The sequence below is a fragment of the Apis cerana genome, linkage group LG8 (genome assembly GCF_029169275.1).
Source record: "Apis cerana isolate GH-2021 linkage group LG8, AcerK_1.0, whole genome shotgun sequence".
Taxonomy (NCBI): domain Eukaryota; kingdom Metazoa; phylum Arthropoda; class Insecta; order Hymenoptera; family Apidae; genus Apis; species Apis cerana.
In genome coordinates, this window is record NC_083859.1 from 11,022,586 (window position 1) to 11,040,377 (window position 17,792).

At 34.5% G+C, this 17,792-nt stretch overlaps 1 protein-coding gene across 3 annotated transcripts; it reads right to left on the bottom strand.

Moving 5' to 3' along the window:
- Positions 1-366: 366 nt before the first annotated feature.
- Positions 367-15,544, bottom strand: LOC108000051 (forkhead box protein A2-A-like). 3 transcript variants are annotated; one of them, XM_062078912.1, is made up of 4 exons: positions 15,171-15,544; positions 14,580-14,738; positions 10,714-11,208; positions 367-5,266 (listed from the first exon to the last, which is right to left on the bottom strand). In XM_062078912.1, the coding sequence occupies exons 3-4, from the start codon at positions 10,930-10,932 to the stop codon at positions 4,388-4,390; spliced, it is 1,098 nt and encodes a 365-aa protein (XP_061934896.1). In that variant the 5' UTR covers positions 10,933-11,208; positions 14,580-14,738; positions 15,171-15,544; the 3' UTR covers positions 367-4,387. The 3 variants fall into 3 exon arrangements, with proteins under 3 accessions (XP_061934896.1, XP_061934898.1, XP_061934895.1); XM_062078914.1 differs by adding an exon at positions 11,362-11,714 and having other exon boundaries at positions 14,580-15,544; XM_062078911.1 differs by having other exon boundaries at positions 14,580-15,544.
- Positions 15,545-17,792: the final 2,248 nt, after the last annotated feature.

Here is a 17,792-nt window from a genome sequence, read left to right on the forward strand (position 1 = left end):
ATTAATTATCTTGCGCATCGATCGCCCATTACAGAAACGATCTAACCTCGTTACAGTTTTTCGTTTTTTCTCTTTTCTCTTTTTTTGTTTTTTTCAATGTATTTTCGATTTGGTTTCCAATTTATTTTCCATTCGTCCATCGATATATATTTAAAAAAAGAATCTAAAGAAAGAAATCTTTCTTGTCTTTGAACGAGACCTATTTTTATTGGACAGAGAAAGAGAAAAAAGTTATTAATTATTTAATAAACGAGATAGAGAGGCAATGTTTTAAGGAAATAATTTAAATGAAAAATATTTTTTATCACATCACTTAAAATGAATTTTTAAAGGAAATAAAACGAGGGAGTTTCAAAAATCTAACAATTTTTTTTCAGATATATACAATAATTTATTTAACCACGAAGCAATGTTTACATTTACGGGTATCTTCGTGAGAGTACGATCGAGTACATTAATTATATTACGCTTGTAGATCATTTACGAGTCGTTCGCACAATGGATGAACTTCCTTTCAATGGATTCGCACGTGATCCCGTTAAAATAACGAAATTTACGTTTCACAATTCTGCAAGTAACTTTTGTTCTCTAACAAAGAACGATCGAAATCCGTATTCCGATTTAAAGAAAGCAAGAAGCAAGAATGAAAGAAAGAAAACGATTTGTTGTGTAATTCTTAGTTATTAATATAATTATCTACAATTTCAACATTTTTCTTATACGTATACACATAATTTTCAATCTGTGTTATTAACTGTAACGAAGTATTTAATTTTTTTTATATAAAATTTGTTGATCTCGTTAATTAAAAATTGTGCAAATCGAGAATAAGCTGAATATATAAACGAAAAACTTTAAAAAAAAAAGCATATAAAATCTGTTTCATTGAATTTAATGGAAAATAGATTTAAACTATTTACAAATGAAAAATAAATTTCTTTCTTTTCGAAAAAACGTGCAATTATTTTTTTAAACTAAAGAGCACGAATATTTTTCTGCAATTGTGTGACTCGAATCGAAAAATTAAGATATTTACCTTTATTGACTCTAATTCCATCGAATTCCTCTTCAAACGTGACATTCTTTTAACACGTCATATAATAGTTATTGAAAATTATGAATCAAAATTTGTAATATATATATATAATTTCAAAATTTTTTATAAATTTTCCTACACATTTATTTAATAGAACTCTTTCTAAATCCCCAACCAATATAACACATATAAATAAAGCTCAATAAATACAAATTTCATTTCACATATCGAAGAGGAAACGTTATTTCGATAGTGTAGGAGGACTTTACGTTAACTAGATTAGACACGCAATTATGCATAATGGACGACAGAGCGTGACTATTACGCCGCATTTACACCTAACGAACAAACGCAAATGAGCACGAACAAACTTGAACAAATGAGTATATCACTATTCCAAACACAAATAATCGGAAAATACATTATAATTTATCATCTATTATCAATTTTAAATTGTTATTTAATATCATTTATAATCTCTTTATAGCAATGTAAATTCGCATCAATAAAGTTTCACGTGAAGTTCAATGCGACGCAATGCGCAAGAAACGAGAGACTTTTGCGCATCCCACGCTACTTCGCATAACTGCTGTCATACGTTTGTTTAAATAGTACTTGAAAGTTTGTTGAAATCAGAATTTGAAATCGAATATCAATAAAGAAAATCATAAATGTGAAGCGAATTGACTGTTCTTATGCTTGTTTGCTCGCTTAATGGAAGGTATGTTCATGTTTATTGATTCGTTGGTGCTTCGTGAGTATGTAATGTTGGTTTTAGTTAGTAAATAGGAGCTACAAACTTGCCGATTCTCACGCATTCAACGTTCCTCCTTTAATCATATTGAAGAATTCTTCTGTTACTCGAAGATAAATAAGCAATTTTCAGAATAGGAGATTCGATCAAATAGTACTAAAAATTTCATTCTCTTCAAAAAATTAACATTGATACATTCATCTTATGGGTATTAAGATATAAGTTAATTGGTTAATAGGTTAGGCAGAAAATAATCAATTTTAAGTCGATTTATATTAATTTGAAATTATTCAACAAAACTTTTTTTCCCATTAATTTCAGGATAATTTAAAAATTTATAACTAACAATATTACGAAATAAAATTGTTTATATTCGTTACAATTAAATATAAATTAATTTGGTATTTCTTACATTAGTATCATCTGATCAGTTCTCGTATGATATACGTATCTAATTTTAGAAAATTTTTCTGGTTATTTTAAAAATTTTGTTTAACTTAATATTTGCAATCACTGAAAATATATAGTTAAACTCAACTTTATCGTTAGTCAAATATCGTGAGTCAAATATTTTCAAATATCATCAGATATAATAGTTTTTTGTACTCGAGTATTTTTCTAATTTGTAATACTTTCACTCGAGCAACTATATAAGATTGATATACTTTTCAATGATATACTGTTTTTTAGATACATTTTCTAAATATTCTGCATTATGTTATAGCACATTCCTTCTTTTATTCTGTAAATAATATCTTGTGTTTTTGTAAAATATTTTATTGTACGTTTGGACTCGCTACTTTAATAATATATTTTTTTATTTTTTTCTTTGTTTTTCAAATAATTTTAAATGACTTCGAGAATTTTGTAAGTGCCTTGTTAATTATTCTTTTTTTTTTCTTTTTTTTTTCATTTTTTCTTTTTTTTTTAATAAATCTCATACTCCTTGTGCTTAAGTAAGTTTCTTCGTTATAAAACGAATATAAAATGTTACAATGATACACAGGCAAAAATGTCGTTGCTTGTTAAATGCATATACGTTGTTAAATATTAAATATATTATGCTCGATTTATCATTATCTGTGTTCGAAAATTATACATCAAATTATACAAATATCTTTGATTATTAAGTTTTTAATTTAATGCCGATATATTATAAGAAAAATTTGAAATATCTACAGGATTGTCATTTTTGTTGTGCGGTGGAAAACGAATTACCAATCTATGGAAGAATTATAATATATAGATAATAATTTTATTTCTTTATTCTATTACAAATTTTTATTTTTATTTTAATTTTATCATTTAATCTGTCAAATAATTTTCGAACACCGTATTTCATTTCTTTGCATCATTAATAAATTTTATCATTTCCTTTAAATTACGTTTAGTATTATTATATTCATCTTTCTCAAGATATTTCATGCTAAAAAACTTAATTAAGTTCCATCGAAAGGAAAAAGAGAAGACTTACCATTAGCAGTACCGTCAGTTAAATTTTGCACTGATTATTTTATGACTCGTAAACAAATTTATAAATAAAAAAAAATGAAATTTAAAATATATTTTAACACATTGATATAATTTAAATATTAAAATCTCAGTAAAAAAATTATATCGACTCTAATCTTTTCTAATTTTCAATTAGAAACGTTTTTTTAAGCAATGATCCAATATCCGTACAAATTTATTGAGTATAAATTTATAACTTTCAAAATTTTCACATACTTCTTTAGAAAGTAACTCTTACTCTGCTTATTCAATTAGTTTATCCATTGTTTCTAATTGACCAGTCAACCAGCTGAATATTAATAATCCATAACAAGAATTTTAAGATAAGTTATGTGGATTAAGAATTTTTAAAGAATTTATAAAGGTTTACATATACGTAAGTATATACATATACCTATACAAACGTTTAATTCTAATAAAATATTGTATTAGCTTGATCACTATGACCATTTGTCCAATTTATTTTGCACAAAAGTGATTTAAATAACATGTATAATCACCTACGATTAAATACCATTATTTTTATACTCTTCCTAATTTCAGACTTAAAAACATGCCATACAAACTGTATTACACCAATAATCTACAGAATCGTTGCCACAATATCTCATTTTACATGAACAGACACTATTTAAAAAAAAATCTGAAAAATTTATCAAATTCTCTGTTCGAATAGAAACAGCAAATCGATCAGAATTATACGTATTATTTTATAAGTAATCGAAATAATACCTCAGGATATCTATTCAATCAAGTTTAAAAGAGGAACCTCCTGTGGTCATTTCCTCGATATTTCCTCAATTCCAAAAGCAAAACCTCTTGAAACATTTCGATTCATAGTTTCACACCACCAGAAAAGTCTTCCCTTCCTTTCCACGCTCGAAAAAAATCTTCTCGAGAACACGAGAGACAGAGATAGAAAGAGAGAGAAAGAGAGAGAGAAGCGCACAAACAGGATCCGTTAGTTTCATTCATCACCAGAATCTGTATATCCACTAGCGCCTCGTCTGAACGTCGATCGTCACGCCACCAGCGTTCCAGTTCGCTTCGAATTATCCACTAGACACTAGTCGAATCTAGTAAATTCAGGTGGCAGTCTCGTATGGGACCTTACTCGTGGGCAGGCCAAACGAGAATCCGGCGTAAAGTGGTCTAGGTACCAGAAGATGGCCCGAAGATCTCTTCTCGTCCTCGGAATTACTCGAAATCTGTTCATCGTCCGGCGCGATGATATTCTCGATGGTGAACGGTTTCTTCTTCTTCTTCTGGCCGGGTTGGATGCTCGTCTGATTGGAAATTCCAGCCTCCAACGGCGGACAACGAACTTTACCATCGGCAGACTCGATCGTGGCGCCTCTCGCGGTCTCCAGGAAAAGCCTGGAGTCAGTCTTTTCGGTGACACCAGCCTCTGCGTTTCCAGCACAGATCTGTCTACTTTCCGGTATGTCTGTCTGAAAGTAGGAGAGCTGAGACACGTACGGGGACACCTGGAAGCCTGGAAAACTCCAACTTCCTGCCTGCAACAGGTTGCTCTCGTAACCGCGAAGGATCTCGTCCGTTCCGGCCAGTCTCTGTCGAACCTCTGGTGACAATAGATAGTAGCTTGATCCAGCCTCGGGCGTGGTGAAACTTGGCGAACTGTTGCCGCCTGAAGTCATGGCTAGGCGGCGCTCCTGCAACTCCCAACGGAGCAAATCGTCGCGAAGACGATGAAGATTGGCAACGGTGAGACTGCTCGTCTGCGCGTTAGGATTTATCGACAGGACGGGCGAGGATTCGGAATGAGGAGGCGGCATGGCGGACGCCAAGGCCTGAAGCTCGGATTTCAACAACTCCTTATCGGGTTTGTGCAGCTTGAAACGTTTTCTGCGCCGTAGAAGGGAGCCATTCTCGAACATGGAGAGGGCTGCCGGGTGAAGAGCCCAGTAGGCGCCCTTGCCAGGACGGTGGGGCCCCCTTGGCACCTGAAAACAACAATTTTCCAGAGTGTGTAGAGAATCGTTTCAACGTTATACGTGTGTGTGCGTGCGTTTGTGTGTGTATATATATATATAACCTGTAACGTAAATGCGTTGATATCTGTGGAATAGCCGATTCTTTTTATATAAAAGTGTTTGGATGGTTCGAAATATGATTTATGAAAGAGATGTATGACTGCATAAAGTCGTAAAATCTGTCAAGCATTAATCATTAATATTAATCATTAATTTGAAATAAACAAACACGGTATATCCACTTTGAATTATCATATTTAGCGGTGATAGTAACAGTTCAGAAATAACCGCAAATCAAATATGACGTATTATGCATTAGAATATTGCAATGCCATGCATCTATTAAGCGTGTAATGTTATATAAACAAAAAACAGCGTATAATGCGAATTTCTATTCACCGATGCAACTCGTTAGAAGCGTGCTTGCCTCGCGTACGCGCATGCATATGTACATACAGTCATTTAATTAGCATAAATGCATACAGAACGTTTCGTATCTACGCGAAGGAAACAATATTTCACGCGTAGATACGCACAATATGTATGTTTACACATTGTTACGAATTAAGAAACGGATAAGATTTAATATCCACCTCGTGAATAATAATCAGCCTTGCTAATTTTAATCATTAATCACGTCTAAGGACGAGAAAAGAACATCCGTGTAACATAACTATAAATCGTTAAAATATAAAATTTCTTCGTTAATTTTTACGCTTGAGACTGAAGAAATTGCGAAGAGTTTAAAGAGAAAGAGGAGGCGATCAAAGAAATATTTCGAAATAGTAATATTGTTTCGCGTTTAATTAATTTCGACGACGATTAAGAGAATAATATTCTCCCCCCATAGAAAATTCTTTATTCGAAAAATTCGAATCCCTTTCTCTCTCGAAGCTCGATTCATTTAAAAAGAAAAAGAAAAAATGCTCGTCACAGAAGCAGTCGATTATCAAGCACGATTCCTATTGCTCGTTTTTTCACTCGTACATGTCGATGATCGTGCGTAGTTTATCGTTGGAACAGGTGCAATCAGTTATAAATTAAACGTTACGAGGCCATTTTTATGATAATTTCGCGGTAATTTCAATTTGAAGTGAAAGATCGTTTCGGATCGTTGTAATTTGAATTTATTTTCATATATGGAGTGAGATATGGTTTTAAATGTAGCTTCCTCGGTCGGTAAGTAATAATTTTGACGGTATAAAAATAAAAAGAGGGAAATACGCGCAGTGGGTAAATGGGAGCTATTATAGAGACGAGAATTCAAATCCTACGCGAAGAAGAAGATGGTATCGTTCGTAATTATTGAATTGAATATGTACAAAATGATTATTTAAATAATCTTTCTTTTGAAATTATTTTATGGTTAACAAAATATCAATAGAATGATTCTATAGTGATTTTATTACGTAAATTTTTATCCACAAAAAGATACAAAAAGATGGATTATCTTTACAATAAAAAAAGATTAACAATTTTGGATTTTACTCGTGAAGATCAAACTCTGTGGCAAACAAAAGAAAAACTCGATGATTTTTATTACTCAAAACGAGGTTCAACCTAATTTGTTTACCAATCGAATAGGTTGTAAACTTCGAACATTTTTTTTTTCACGTCTCTTTAAAATTCGATCGAAAAATACCGGTTTGTGGATAACGAAGGTAAAAATAAGGCAGATCAACGGGATTCGAGAATCCACGGATTCCACGTCACGGTGATCTATCTGTTCATCTTTATACGTTGTACTTCTCTAACTCGAACATAACCTCGAAAACCTAGGTTAATATTTTATTCATTCCTTTTCGTTCTGCTGTGAAAACCTCTACACTATTGTATCTGCACTTTCAACATCAACAATTCAGCCAACGCGTCAACAATTATTTTATCCGCCAATATTTATATTTAGTTTATGCTAATCTAAAGTAAAGAAATCGACTCGAACAAATTCTTGACTCGATGGCTCGAGGGCGGAAAAATCGCAATTCAAATTTCAATCTTTTTCTCTTTATTTTTGTCGGTATTATAAACGGTGTTGAGGTAACGTTGCGAGACAAGTTTTCTCTTCTCTTCTGTTCTCTTTCTCCGACCATCTGTTTCGCACCTGCCTCGACCTAAATCGTGGAACACGATCGGCGAGGATCCACGGAAGGAGATCGTTTTGCTCTTGTCTTTCTCTCCTTCTCTTTTTTCTCGTTTTTCGGTTTTTTGCTTCTATTCTGGATTCGCGTAAAAATTCGTAAGAATTTGGATTGGAATGGAAATTCTTGAGTCGGCAGTATATATCGAAAGTACGATTTTCCATAACGATTTTACGAAAATTTTATTTAATTCTAAACTTTCGTCCGTTAATATTGAATACAAATTATGTAATAACTTTTCAACGGGTGCATAATTAATCAACTCGCGCGATTAGATACGTTTTAGGATTTCTTATTTTCAATCGTGCTCTTTGATTATAAAAAGCATGTAACTGTATTATGGTTGGTATATTTTTTCTGAACACGAAAGAATTAAGGAATTTGTTCCATATCGTATCGATTATCGATATTTAATAATTTAACATTGTCTCGAGATCATTTCATTTGAAAAATATTTACGAAATTATGCTGTATAATAATTTTATCGTTCGAGTTATATTAAATTATTAAATTTATAAAATTATTAAATTTTCTAGATTATTTTATAAATTATAATATTATATATATTATTATAAATATTATTAAAAATTGTTTAATAAAATAGCATTCGAGATCATTTCGTGAAGGAATTTTCAAAATCGTGTTCCTTGCATAATAATTTTATCGCGAATTTTATCGTTCGATTTAAACTGTATTTATGCAAATACGAGAAAGATTATTTGCCATTACAAATTTTTATTATTTATTATATTTGCTATTATTATTTTTATACCTTTGAATATTTTTCCTGTTTAATCACCTTTTCTGTCTCCAGATTGAGAAAATATCGAATCATTATAATAATTTTCTATCATTTTATAAAAATATTTCCAAAATTGTGTTTCAAAAATATAACATAATCTACATAGTAATTTTATGATTCGATTTAAATTCTCTATTTACGCAAATAAGAGAAAGATTATTTGCCCATTATAAATTTTTATCGTGTTTGAATATTTTTTCCTGTTTAATGATTCTTTTCTGTCGTTAAGAAAATATCACTGGTTAGTTCTTGACAATCATTTGGTAAAGATATTACCAAAATTGTATTTCAAAGAATCTACTGATCTAGTAATTTTATGTTTCGAATGTTTTAAATTCTCTACTTATGCAAATACTTTTCGTTAAGAAAATATGGAATCGTCGTGATAGCTCTCAAAAATCATTTCGTAAAAATATTACCAAAAAATAGTGTTTCGAAGATATAATCTACTAATCTAGTAATTTTATGATTCGATTTAAATTCTCTAGTTATACAAATAAGAGAAAGATTATTCGCCCATTATAAATTTTTGTTATATTTGAATATTTTTCCCGTTTAATGACTTTTTTCTGTCGTTAAGAAAATATCGAATCATCGTATTAGCTCTCGACAATCGTTTGATAAAAATATTACCAAAAAATAGTGTTTCGAAGATATAATCTAGTAATCTAGTTAATTTTATGTTTCGGATGTTTTAAATTCTCTACTTATGCAAATACTTTTCGTTAAGAAAATATAGAATCATCATGATAGCTCTCAAAAATCATTTCATAAAAATATTACCAAAATTGTTTCGATGTTTCGAAGATATAATCTACTAATCTAGTAATTTTATGATTTAAATTCTCTAGTTATACAAATAAGAGAAAGATTATTATAAATTTTTATTATGTTTGAATATTTTTCCCGTTCAATGATTCTTTTCTCGTTAAGGAAATATAGAATCATCGTGATAGCCCTCGAAAATCATTTCATAAAAATATTACCAAAATTGTTTCGAAGATATAATCTAGTAATTTTATGTTTCGATTTAAATTCTCCTCTTATATAAATAAGAGAAAGATTATTCGCCCGTTATAAATTTTTATTATGTTTGAATATTTTTCCCGTTTAATGATTCTTTTCTATCGTTAAGAAAATAATCACCGTGTTAGTTCTCGGCGAATAATCATTTCGTAAAAATATTACCAAAAAATATTGTTTCCAAGATACAATCTAGTTATTTTACGATCCGATTTAAATTCTCCGCTTACGCAAGTACGCAGATCAGTCGAAGATTATATAAAAAAGATTATTCGCCGTGTTTTCCTCTTCAATTTTTCTCCTACGCGTAAAATGTAACAAGATAATGAAGAAATTGAGGAAAACACGAGCGAGTATTCTTATTCCCCCTCCTTAATCCCATTAATCACACTTAACTGTATCCCTCGTGAATTTATCATTGAGGCTCTTCGCGCAGCGAAGAATGCGCAAGAAGAGAAAGAAGAAGAAGACAAAATTACTTATAGCACTGTTATCTTCGATGCACCGAAGTGAACACACAGGCGATGCATAGGCGTAGATAATATCTACGCAAATCTGGAGCATGCCGTTTCTTTTATAAGATCTAATTAGTAACAACGATTCCATATTATACCCGAGGAAAAAAAATAATCCTGTAAATCCGCATGGCCACGCTTCATATTCCACGGATGTTGCGTATACATTTTTTTCAAGATGGAAGGAGATATATCTCGCCTTGATAAATATTAAATTACAACTCGGCGAAGAATTAAAGTTTTTACCGATCCATTTTTTTCTTTTTCTTTTCTTTCCTTCTCTAATCTTCCATGACATAACACAGAAATTTATAATATCGTTTCTTTTCCCTGATTTAAGAATCGCGAATCGATTAATCGTTAAAAATTTCTTCCAAAAACTACCACTCGTCTTTCGAAAATTCGAATTTTCGTTTTCATCGCGAAGAGAAAGGAAGAAGGAAAATAACGATAAACTTCCTTCAAATTGTCCGTACGAATAAACGAGTTGAGAAGAGAATTATTAAGTTCCATTAATCATGTCTCCACTTTCTTTATCTTCGATCTCGTGCTTGCCAAACCAGAAAAGAATTCCCTCTGACCGAACCTTCCTCCCGCGTTAAAAAATCGTTACTCCTTCCTTAATTTCCTCTTCTCTTTCCAAAAGATAGACGAGAAAGATAGAACGAAACAATCCTCATTGTCCCAATAAAAAAGCTTTTCTAACCTGCTCGCTTGTGAGGATCGTCCCATCGACGATTCAACATCGTTATAAGAAGATTCTTTTAACTAAAACGCATATCCACGATGGAAAAGGTGCGAAAATATATCGTTAAATGATGATTAAACGAATTTGATCATAATTTCGTTTTCGTATACGAGCGTTCGTAAGTTAAACCAATTTCGTTTTCTTCGACGGAAGGAAGTTTAATCGATAAAGGGTATTCGTGTTGCGCCTACCTTGATGAAGCAATCGTTGAAGGACAGATTGTGCCTCAACGAGTTCTGCCATCTTCGAGTGTCCTTCCTGTAATAGGGGAACCGATCGGCGATGAATTTGTAGATCTCGGCCAGCGGCAGCATCTTGTCCCTCGACGACCATATCGCCATCGCTGTCAACGAGATGTACGAATATGGCGGCTTCTGGTCGCCGTAAGTGTCCCTCGACGGTCGAGGCATCTCTTCCCTTCTCGAATTCCTCTCAACCCCTCTCGACTGCGATTCCTCCCCCTCCCTCTTGATCGAATTCCACTAGTTAGCTTCCTCCCTTCCTTCTTCTTCCCCTCGCATCTTTCTTCCACGGTTCCTCACATCCCTTCCCGCTCTCTCTCTCTCTCTCTCTCCCTCTTGCAAACGGCGTTATCGCGTTGGAGCGTTATCTCGGATTATCGAGGATCCTCGTTCCGCTCATCGTTTCATTCACGATCGTGGATCGTCGTCCATGGGGAATTTTCTCTGAAAAGTGACAGGCGGTTTTTGGAATAGAAATTATTGATTTATAATAATCTAATAAGATTGGAGTTTTTTATTATGTAGTTTGTTTGAAAATATGTGTGAAAAAATATCGTGTTTCCGTATTTATATATCGAAGTTCATTTGTTAACGTACTTTTTATCAGCTAAATAAAGTCCATCCCTTTCTTTAAGCATCTCCCTCGGGTTGAGAGGGAGTTGCTCCACAAAAAGTATTCGCGAATTCTGAGAATATTCTTTTTCGAGGATGCTATTCGAATTATTTTCCCTCCAAATTTTTGAAAAAAGAAATTTCTCTCTCCCCTCGACACGTAAGAACGCGACGTTATCCCAATTCGCGGTTCGAATTAACGAGATTCGCGAGAAAAGGGGAGAGAAAGAGAGAGAGAGAGAGAGAGAGAGAGAGAGAGAGAGAGAGAGAGAAAGGTGTTCTGAGAATCGAGAGCCACGAGAAGAAGGACGAGGAGTGCGCAGACAACAAAGGGCGGTCTGAAGAGGAGGAAGAATTTTGGAGAGGAGAGTTGCGATGATTTCTTTTTTTTTTTAATTAAAAAAATCGATAATCGATATCTACGATGGAAATATTTGTTAAATGATGATGGGTAATATTTCAAATGAATTTGATCGTAATTTCGTTCTTGAGATTTTTTTTAAATTAAATTTAAAATTGAATAAAGAATTTAGTTCGTTCAATTGGCATTTTGTTCGAGGAGTGAAATCCGGTTGGTAATTTTTATTAATTACCGTAATCGATTTAAAAGATCGGCTACACCTTAAATTTTTAGTCGTTTAACGAAATTTGAGGAGCAGCTAATTTTCAATTTATTAACTCAATTTATTAACTAACTTATTAACAGCTAATTTTCAATTTATTAACTCAATTTAAGAAATCAAAAGTGTAGCAACTTTCTAAATCGCGAATATAATAATTTAGATGGAAGAAGAAGAATTTCGATTCCATAAAAAGTGTGTTTTTTTTTATTAAAACGGATCGACAATCACAGAATTGTAGAAACGATAAAAGATCGTGCAATATATATCTTTCTATCCTTAAACGAAATAAGAAATCGAAAGTGTAACAATTTTCTAATTCGAACCGCGTATAATAATTTACATGGAAGGAGAAGGGGAGAGGAACGAATGGAGGGGGGGAGGGGCGGGTTCGTGACGAGGGGAGGTTATGGAAAATGAAATTAAAAATCAGAGAATCAACTTTTCCGTAGGGTTGGCGTTTTAAAGGGGTGTAATCGCGGGAAATAAAGTTTCGAATTGGCGAGATAAGATCGTGCTGCGACACGAACACACACGCGCGTATATACGTACATATACGTATACGCGGGAATAACTTTCGTTATCGGCGATGCACGAGCCATTAACAATTAGTGGTCGCGTGAAAACGGCCACTCTACGTATACCTATGTATACAGATGGCGTGTTCGACAAAACACCCTTTTTCTTCGTCGCTTGACCGAGAAACTATTCGCGATTTCTTCGTGAAAGAATCCTTCTTTCTTTTCTCCTTTTTCTCTCCCTCCCACAAACGACGAATTTATTCCAATAACAGCGAAACGAAATGATCGAGGAGACGATCGTATTACGTCCTCTGGTCTTTCGAATTTCAACAGAATATATGTATATGTATATATGTTTCAATAGCGAAACGAAAAGACCGAGGAGACGGCATTAAAAATATTCGTCCGATTATCTTATCTTAATGTATCTTTTTATCGACCACTTTCCTGGTAAAAATCTCATTAGCACTAATATATATATATATATATTGCTAATGATATATATGTATATATACATATACACACACATATATAGCTGAATGTTCGATCTTTATCTCTTAGTCATTCCTTTAACTTAAATTAGACGCTCTGTAATTTTCATAATAAGATAGATATAACTCTCGAACGAAAATATCGAACCTATCTTAATAATATTCTCATAGAAAATTGCTTTGAAAAGCCTCTCGTTTCTGTACTCGTTTCTATGTACGCGACAACTGTGGATACACACACATACACATATATATAAATGTACATATCGCGTCGTATCTTACGTACATTGATATTAGGTGTACTTATGCGCAAAAGTCGGTACAATGAAGGCAGCAGTTAAATATAATCGTCGAGTGTACGCCCTTTCTCTCTCTCTCTCTCTCTCTACCGCGTTATCGCGCAAATTCAGGCTATTCGGGATTCCAAGAGGATCGTTTTTACTTGATATTATTTCTCGATCGGCGAATAAGAAGAAAGCGTGCTCTCGAAAGGGCGCGAGAAAAATGAAAAGACTAGTTTCCGTTCGCAACAACAACGTGTTGAGTCGATGCGCAGGATGAACCGCCACTCTGCAAATAATAATTACGTATATATATATATATATATATATATATATATACTCGTTCCGCGAGTACAAGAATGTTTCGAGTAAATGATTGGACGCGTATAACGGAGTATTATTTAATTATCTTTTTGTGCGTACGGAAAATTATCTAAAAGGAGAGAAGCGAAGGAAACTGTTTTTTAGTGTCCCAATAATCGTCGAAAAGTTAATAGAAAAGGGGAAACGATAGAGACAAATGTTCGTGTTTCGTGACAGCAAACTGCCTTCTCGAACGTAAGTGGAGATGATACGCGAAAACATGATAAGACGGATCGATAATTACCAGAATTAAATCTCTCTCTCTCTCTCTCTCTCGCTCATTCGCTCGCTCGGCTCGCTGTTGCATGCGTCACGGGGAAAAACATGGAATCACGAAATCGCACGTTTTTTTTTCTAAAATGTTTTAAGGTGGAAACATTGGGGAAAATGACACAGCAGTTAAATAAGAAAATATTCGAAACAATTGTAATGGATAATTGAATGGCTTGAAGATTGTTATCATGGAAGAAAGATTAAAAATGTTTATTAAAAATTTTAAAAATTACTTATCTTCCATCAAACATTCGCTTCTTTTTCTTTTCCTTTTTCTTTTTCTCTCTTCGAAACGGAAGAACGAATCTTACCCGGTTCTAGTGCCTTCTAGGGTTTTTATGAAAATATTCCTTAAACTACGTTATCGATAGGATAAGTCAGGGATGAGTAACGATGAACGGAAAGCGTAACGTGGATTTTTTCAGGATATTACCGCGAAATGTGTTATAATTATTTATTTTTATGTCAATTCAAAATTTGTTCGTTGTTGCCAAATGCATACAAAACGAGTAAGAGATGATTGAATAATTTTTCCGATTAGTTTGATAATTAATTGATATTAATCGTAGAGATAACTATGACGTATACATGTGTGTGTGTGTGCATTTTTATCTATTTTTTGCATTTGTCTTGAATGTGCAATTTTATACGTACCTTTTATCGCATGAAGAACGTCGAACAGAATCTTGAACGCTGGAACAATATCCCCGCAAGTCACTGAAAACTCTTCAAAAAGTCTTGCCCCCTCTCATGCTTCACAGAGATTTACAGTCCATTCGAAAAATCCATAGTTCTCTCCTTCCTCGATGTTCACTTTTACACAAAATTTCAACGTTCCAGATCAATTTTCGGTCGATGCAACGATCGACTTGTCGTGCAATCACTAATCGTTTCTCCCCCCCCCCCCTGGTAGCCACTCAGACAATTTTTCACCAATTTCAGTAATTTTCTCGGGGAAAGGGAACAAAAAAAGAGAAGAAGAAGAATGAAACACCCGTTCTATTCCAAAATGGCAGATCCGAAAAGATCCGTTTCCTCAAAATCTAATCGATTCTTCTTTCGTAAAATTGCTCCAAAATTCGAGGGATTCTACCATTTTCGAATAACAACGAACGAGGGGAGGAAAGGGTAATCCTTGCGCAACACTCGAGACCGAAAATCTAAAAATCTTCCATTCCATCGAATCCGAAGCGATCGATCGGAAAAGACCGTCGAGACCCGTCTACGTCACCGTCCAAATCTCACCCCTTCCGGCGGGATTCGAAAATCCATCCATCTCTCGCCATCCGATTCTCTCCGCCCGATTCCCTGCTCGAAAATAGCGCGTGGCGGAGTGGCCGTTACGATCCCGAGACGAGATGATCGGCGAGTTTTTCGTCCGCGGACCGGAAGCGACACCGTGGTATAAGCGCACGCGGCCGGAAACCGCGAGCAGTGGAAAACCGGAAGGGTAAAGGAAAATCGAGCAACCAACGTCGCGTCTCCAGGGACACTGCGCTCGAACGATACCCACACTCCCGATACGCCACCTCGCCCCCACCACGCGGCCTCCCGTAACGAGACGCGGCCCGATTGGCGCCTCGGCAAGACGCCCACCGCGTCACACTTGACCGCCGAATTAGTGGGCGGGGCCTCGTCCCCCGCCCTCCACGCGCCCCTCCACCCACTTCTCGCCTCCGCGGACGCGACCGTTCTCCGTCCCACCTTCGCGCGGGTAGGCGTTCTCCCGTTTCTTGCCCGCTTCTTGTCCGCGTTACGCGCCCGTTTTGTTAACATTGTTCTCGTCGTGTACACGTTAAACGGCTTTAACCTGTTGGCGATCCACGGATTCCCTCCGTTCCAGAAGGAGACACGGAAAGAGGAAGTCTTTCCAGCGAAGTTGGATCGAATATTTTTTCTTTCTCTTTCTCTCTTTTTTTCTCGAACAGACGAATACGCGTAATATAGTTCGATCGAGAATACCCTGTTGAAAATTGATTCCACGTAGACTCCGCGTTCCTCGCTTCGTACGTGAGAAAAATTGTAATGTAACGAAGGAGATCCTTTGTGCTGCTCTCTGAATTATTCACGGATGCGTAACCACGGAAAAAAGATATTCTAGCATGGAATCTCTTTTGTTCTCGATCCGGCTATTTATTTTTGCAATTTTATAATTTCTATTACTTCGAACAAAGGGAAATTTCGATTTACTCGAAACTGTCTTGCCTCGAGCAAAGTGTCGGAGGAAAATTATCGTCGAGGCGAATCTAAAATGGAAATCTGTTGCTACAATTATAAAAGTCTCGAATTTTGAAAATTATCCCGACGCTTGGTATTTCGTGTAATTTGGTCGAAATTACGACACGTTTTACGAAGATTCCACGATAACAACAGGGAAATAAAAATATTCCGTTCCAATTTAATCCCGGTATCGTAATTTCATCCATCTGGAGAATCATTTCGCCATTTCCATCGTATATTTCCAACTGTATCTCGGTCGAAGAAAACTTAAATATAGATTTTAACGCGAGTTAAACGTGATCTTGTAATTTGTGTCTAATGGATACTTATTTTAAATATTAAATAGACAGATATTACAGTAAAAACTTTTCCTCTAATAAAATTGTATTACTTCGTGGTTAAATTGATCGAGAAACATTTTCTCTCCACTTTTTGATAATTTGTCACAAAATTTTATATTCGGACAGACGCGAATAAGAGGAACGTTTATATAAAAATTATCCCTTTTGACATATATATATATATATTTTTTGATTATTATTATTATTTCGTTCCACACAATTAAAGTTTGTTACTTTCGATCAACTACCACTTCTTTCTCTCCTTCTCATCGCGTTACGTGGATTTTGACATCTGACTGCATATATGTATTTATCGTAAAGTAGAGAAAAAAAAAAAAAGAATGAACAGCGGAAGCAGCTTTTTATTGCATATTCAAAACAGTAAAATGAATAATAGTACGATGCTTAGGTGATCAAACTTACGGGTGCAATAAGAAAGCGATAAAAAACAGGGAGGTATATAGGCATATCTGCTAAATATTATTTATCGTTACCGAAGTGTGGAGCAATAAAAACTTGAAACGAGTTAACGAGTATAGAACGAGTGAGAAGATTAAAATCTCCAACTCGTGATTTCAGGTTTACGTAAAGCCACTTGGAAGGTTGTAATTTAAAAATATTATCTCGGGATGATGCACTTCAAACAATCCTATATATTATTTATATACAATAACCTATTCCAAAATATATTCGTTCGCGTCAGCATGGTAGATGCTTTGTTTTTTTTTCTTTTTTTTGAGCGATATAATTTGTGGATAAATATATGGAGGGGATACGAAGGTGGTATTCATTTCCTGTAACCAGGAGGAGGAGCCATTTATAATATCATTTATAATAACAGAAATTGGGAAAAATATATCGTATATGTTTAATTTTTTAACCTCTCTTGAAACAAGACTAGATGGAAGTTAACACAATATTAATATATTTGAACAAGAAACGATCCTTCTCGTTTACTTGCTTACCGAATAATCAACTCTTAACGAATAAAATGAGAATGAGAAAAACCGTTTAAAACATCACATATAACAAGCAAATAATCCCCTTATACACAGCTCGTAACATTTCAACTTTCCCATTTATCAATCTTAAAAACATGCCCCGCGTTCTACCCATCTTATCTCGCCTCCTCCGTAGACGCAAAAACATACATTGGTCCCCTCTCTTGCATCACGACACGACTTTTCCCGTCCCCCGCCGAACTCGACTGTATTCAACCCGAAATGTGCAACCGGTCTCTTGCTTATTGTTTCTCCGTCGATTACCTCGCCCCTCGTTCCCCACCATTCCCATGCGACGCCCCACC

Coding starts and splice junctions, on each gene's coding strand:
- LOC108000051 (XM_062078912.1), bottom strand. CDS start 10,932: ATGCCTCGACCGTCGAGGGACACTTACGGCGACCAGAAGCCGCCATAT. Junction 5,267..10,713: donor TCAACGATTGCTTCATCAAG/GTAGGCGCAACA, acceptor TGTTGTTTTCAG/GTGCCAAGGGGGCCCCACCG.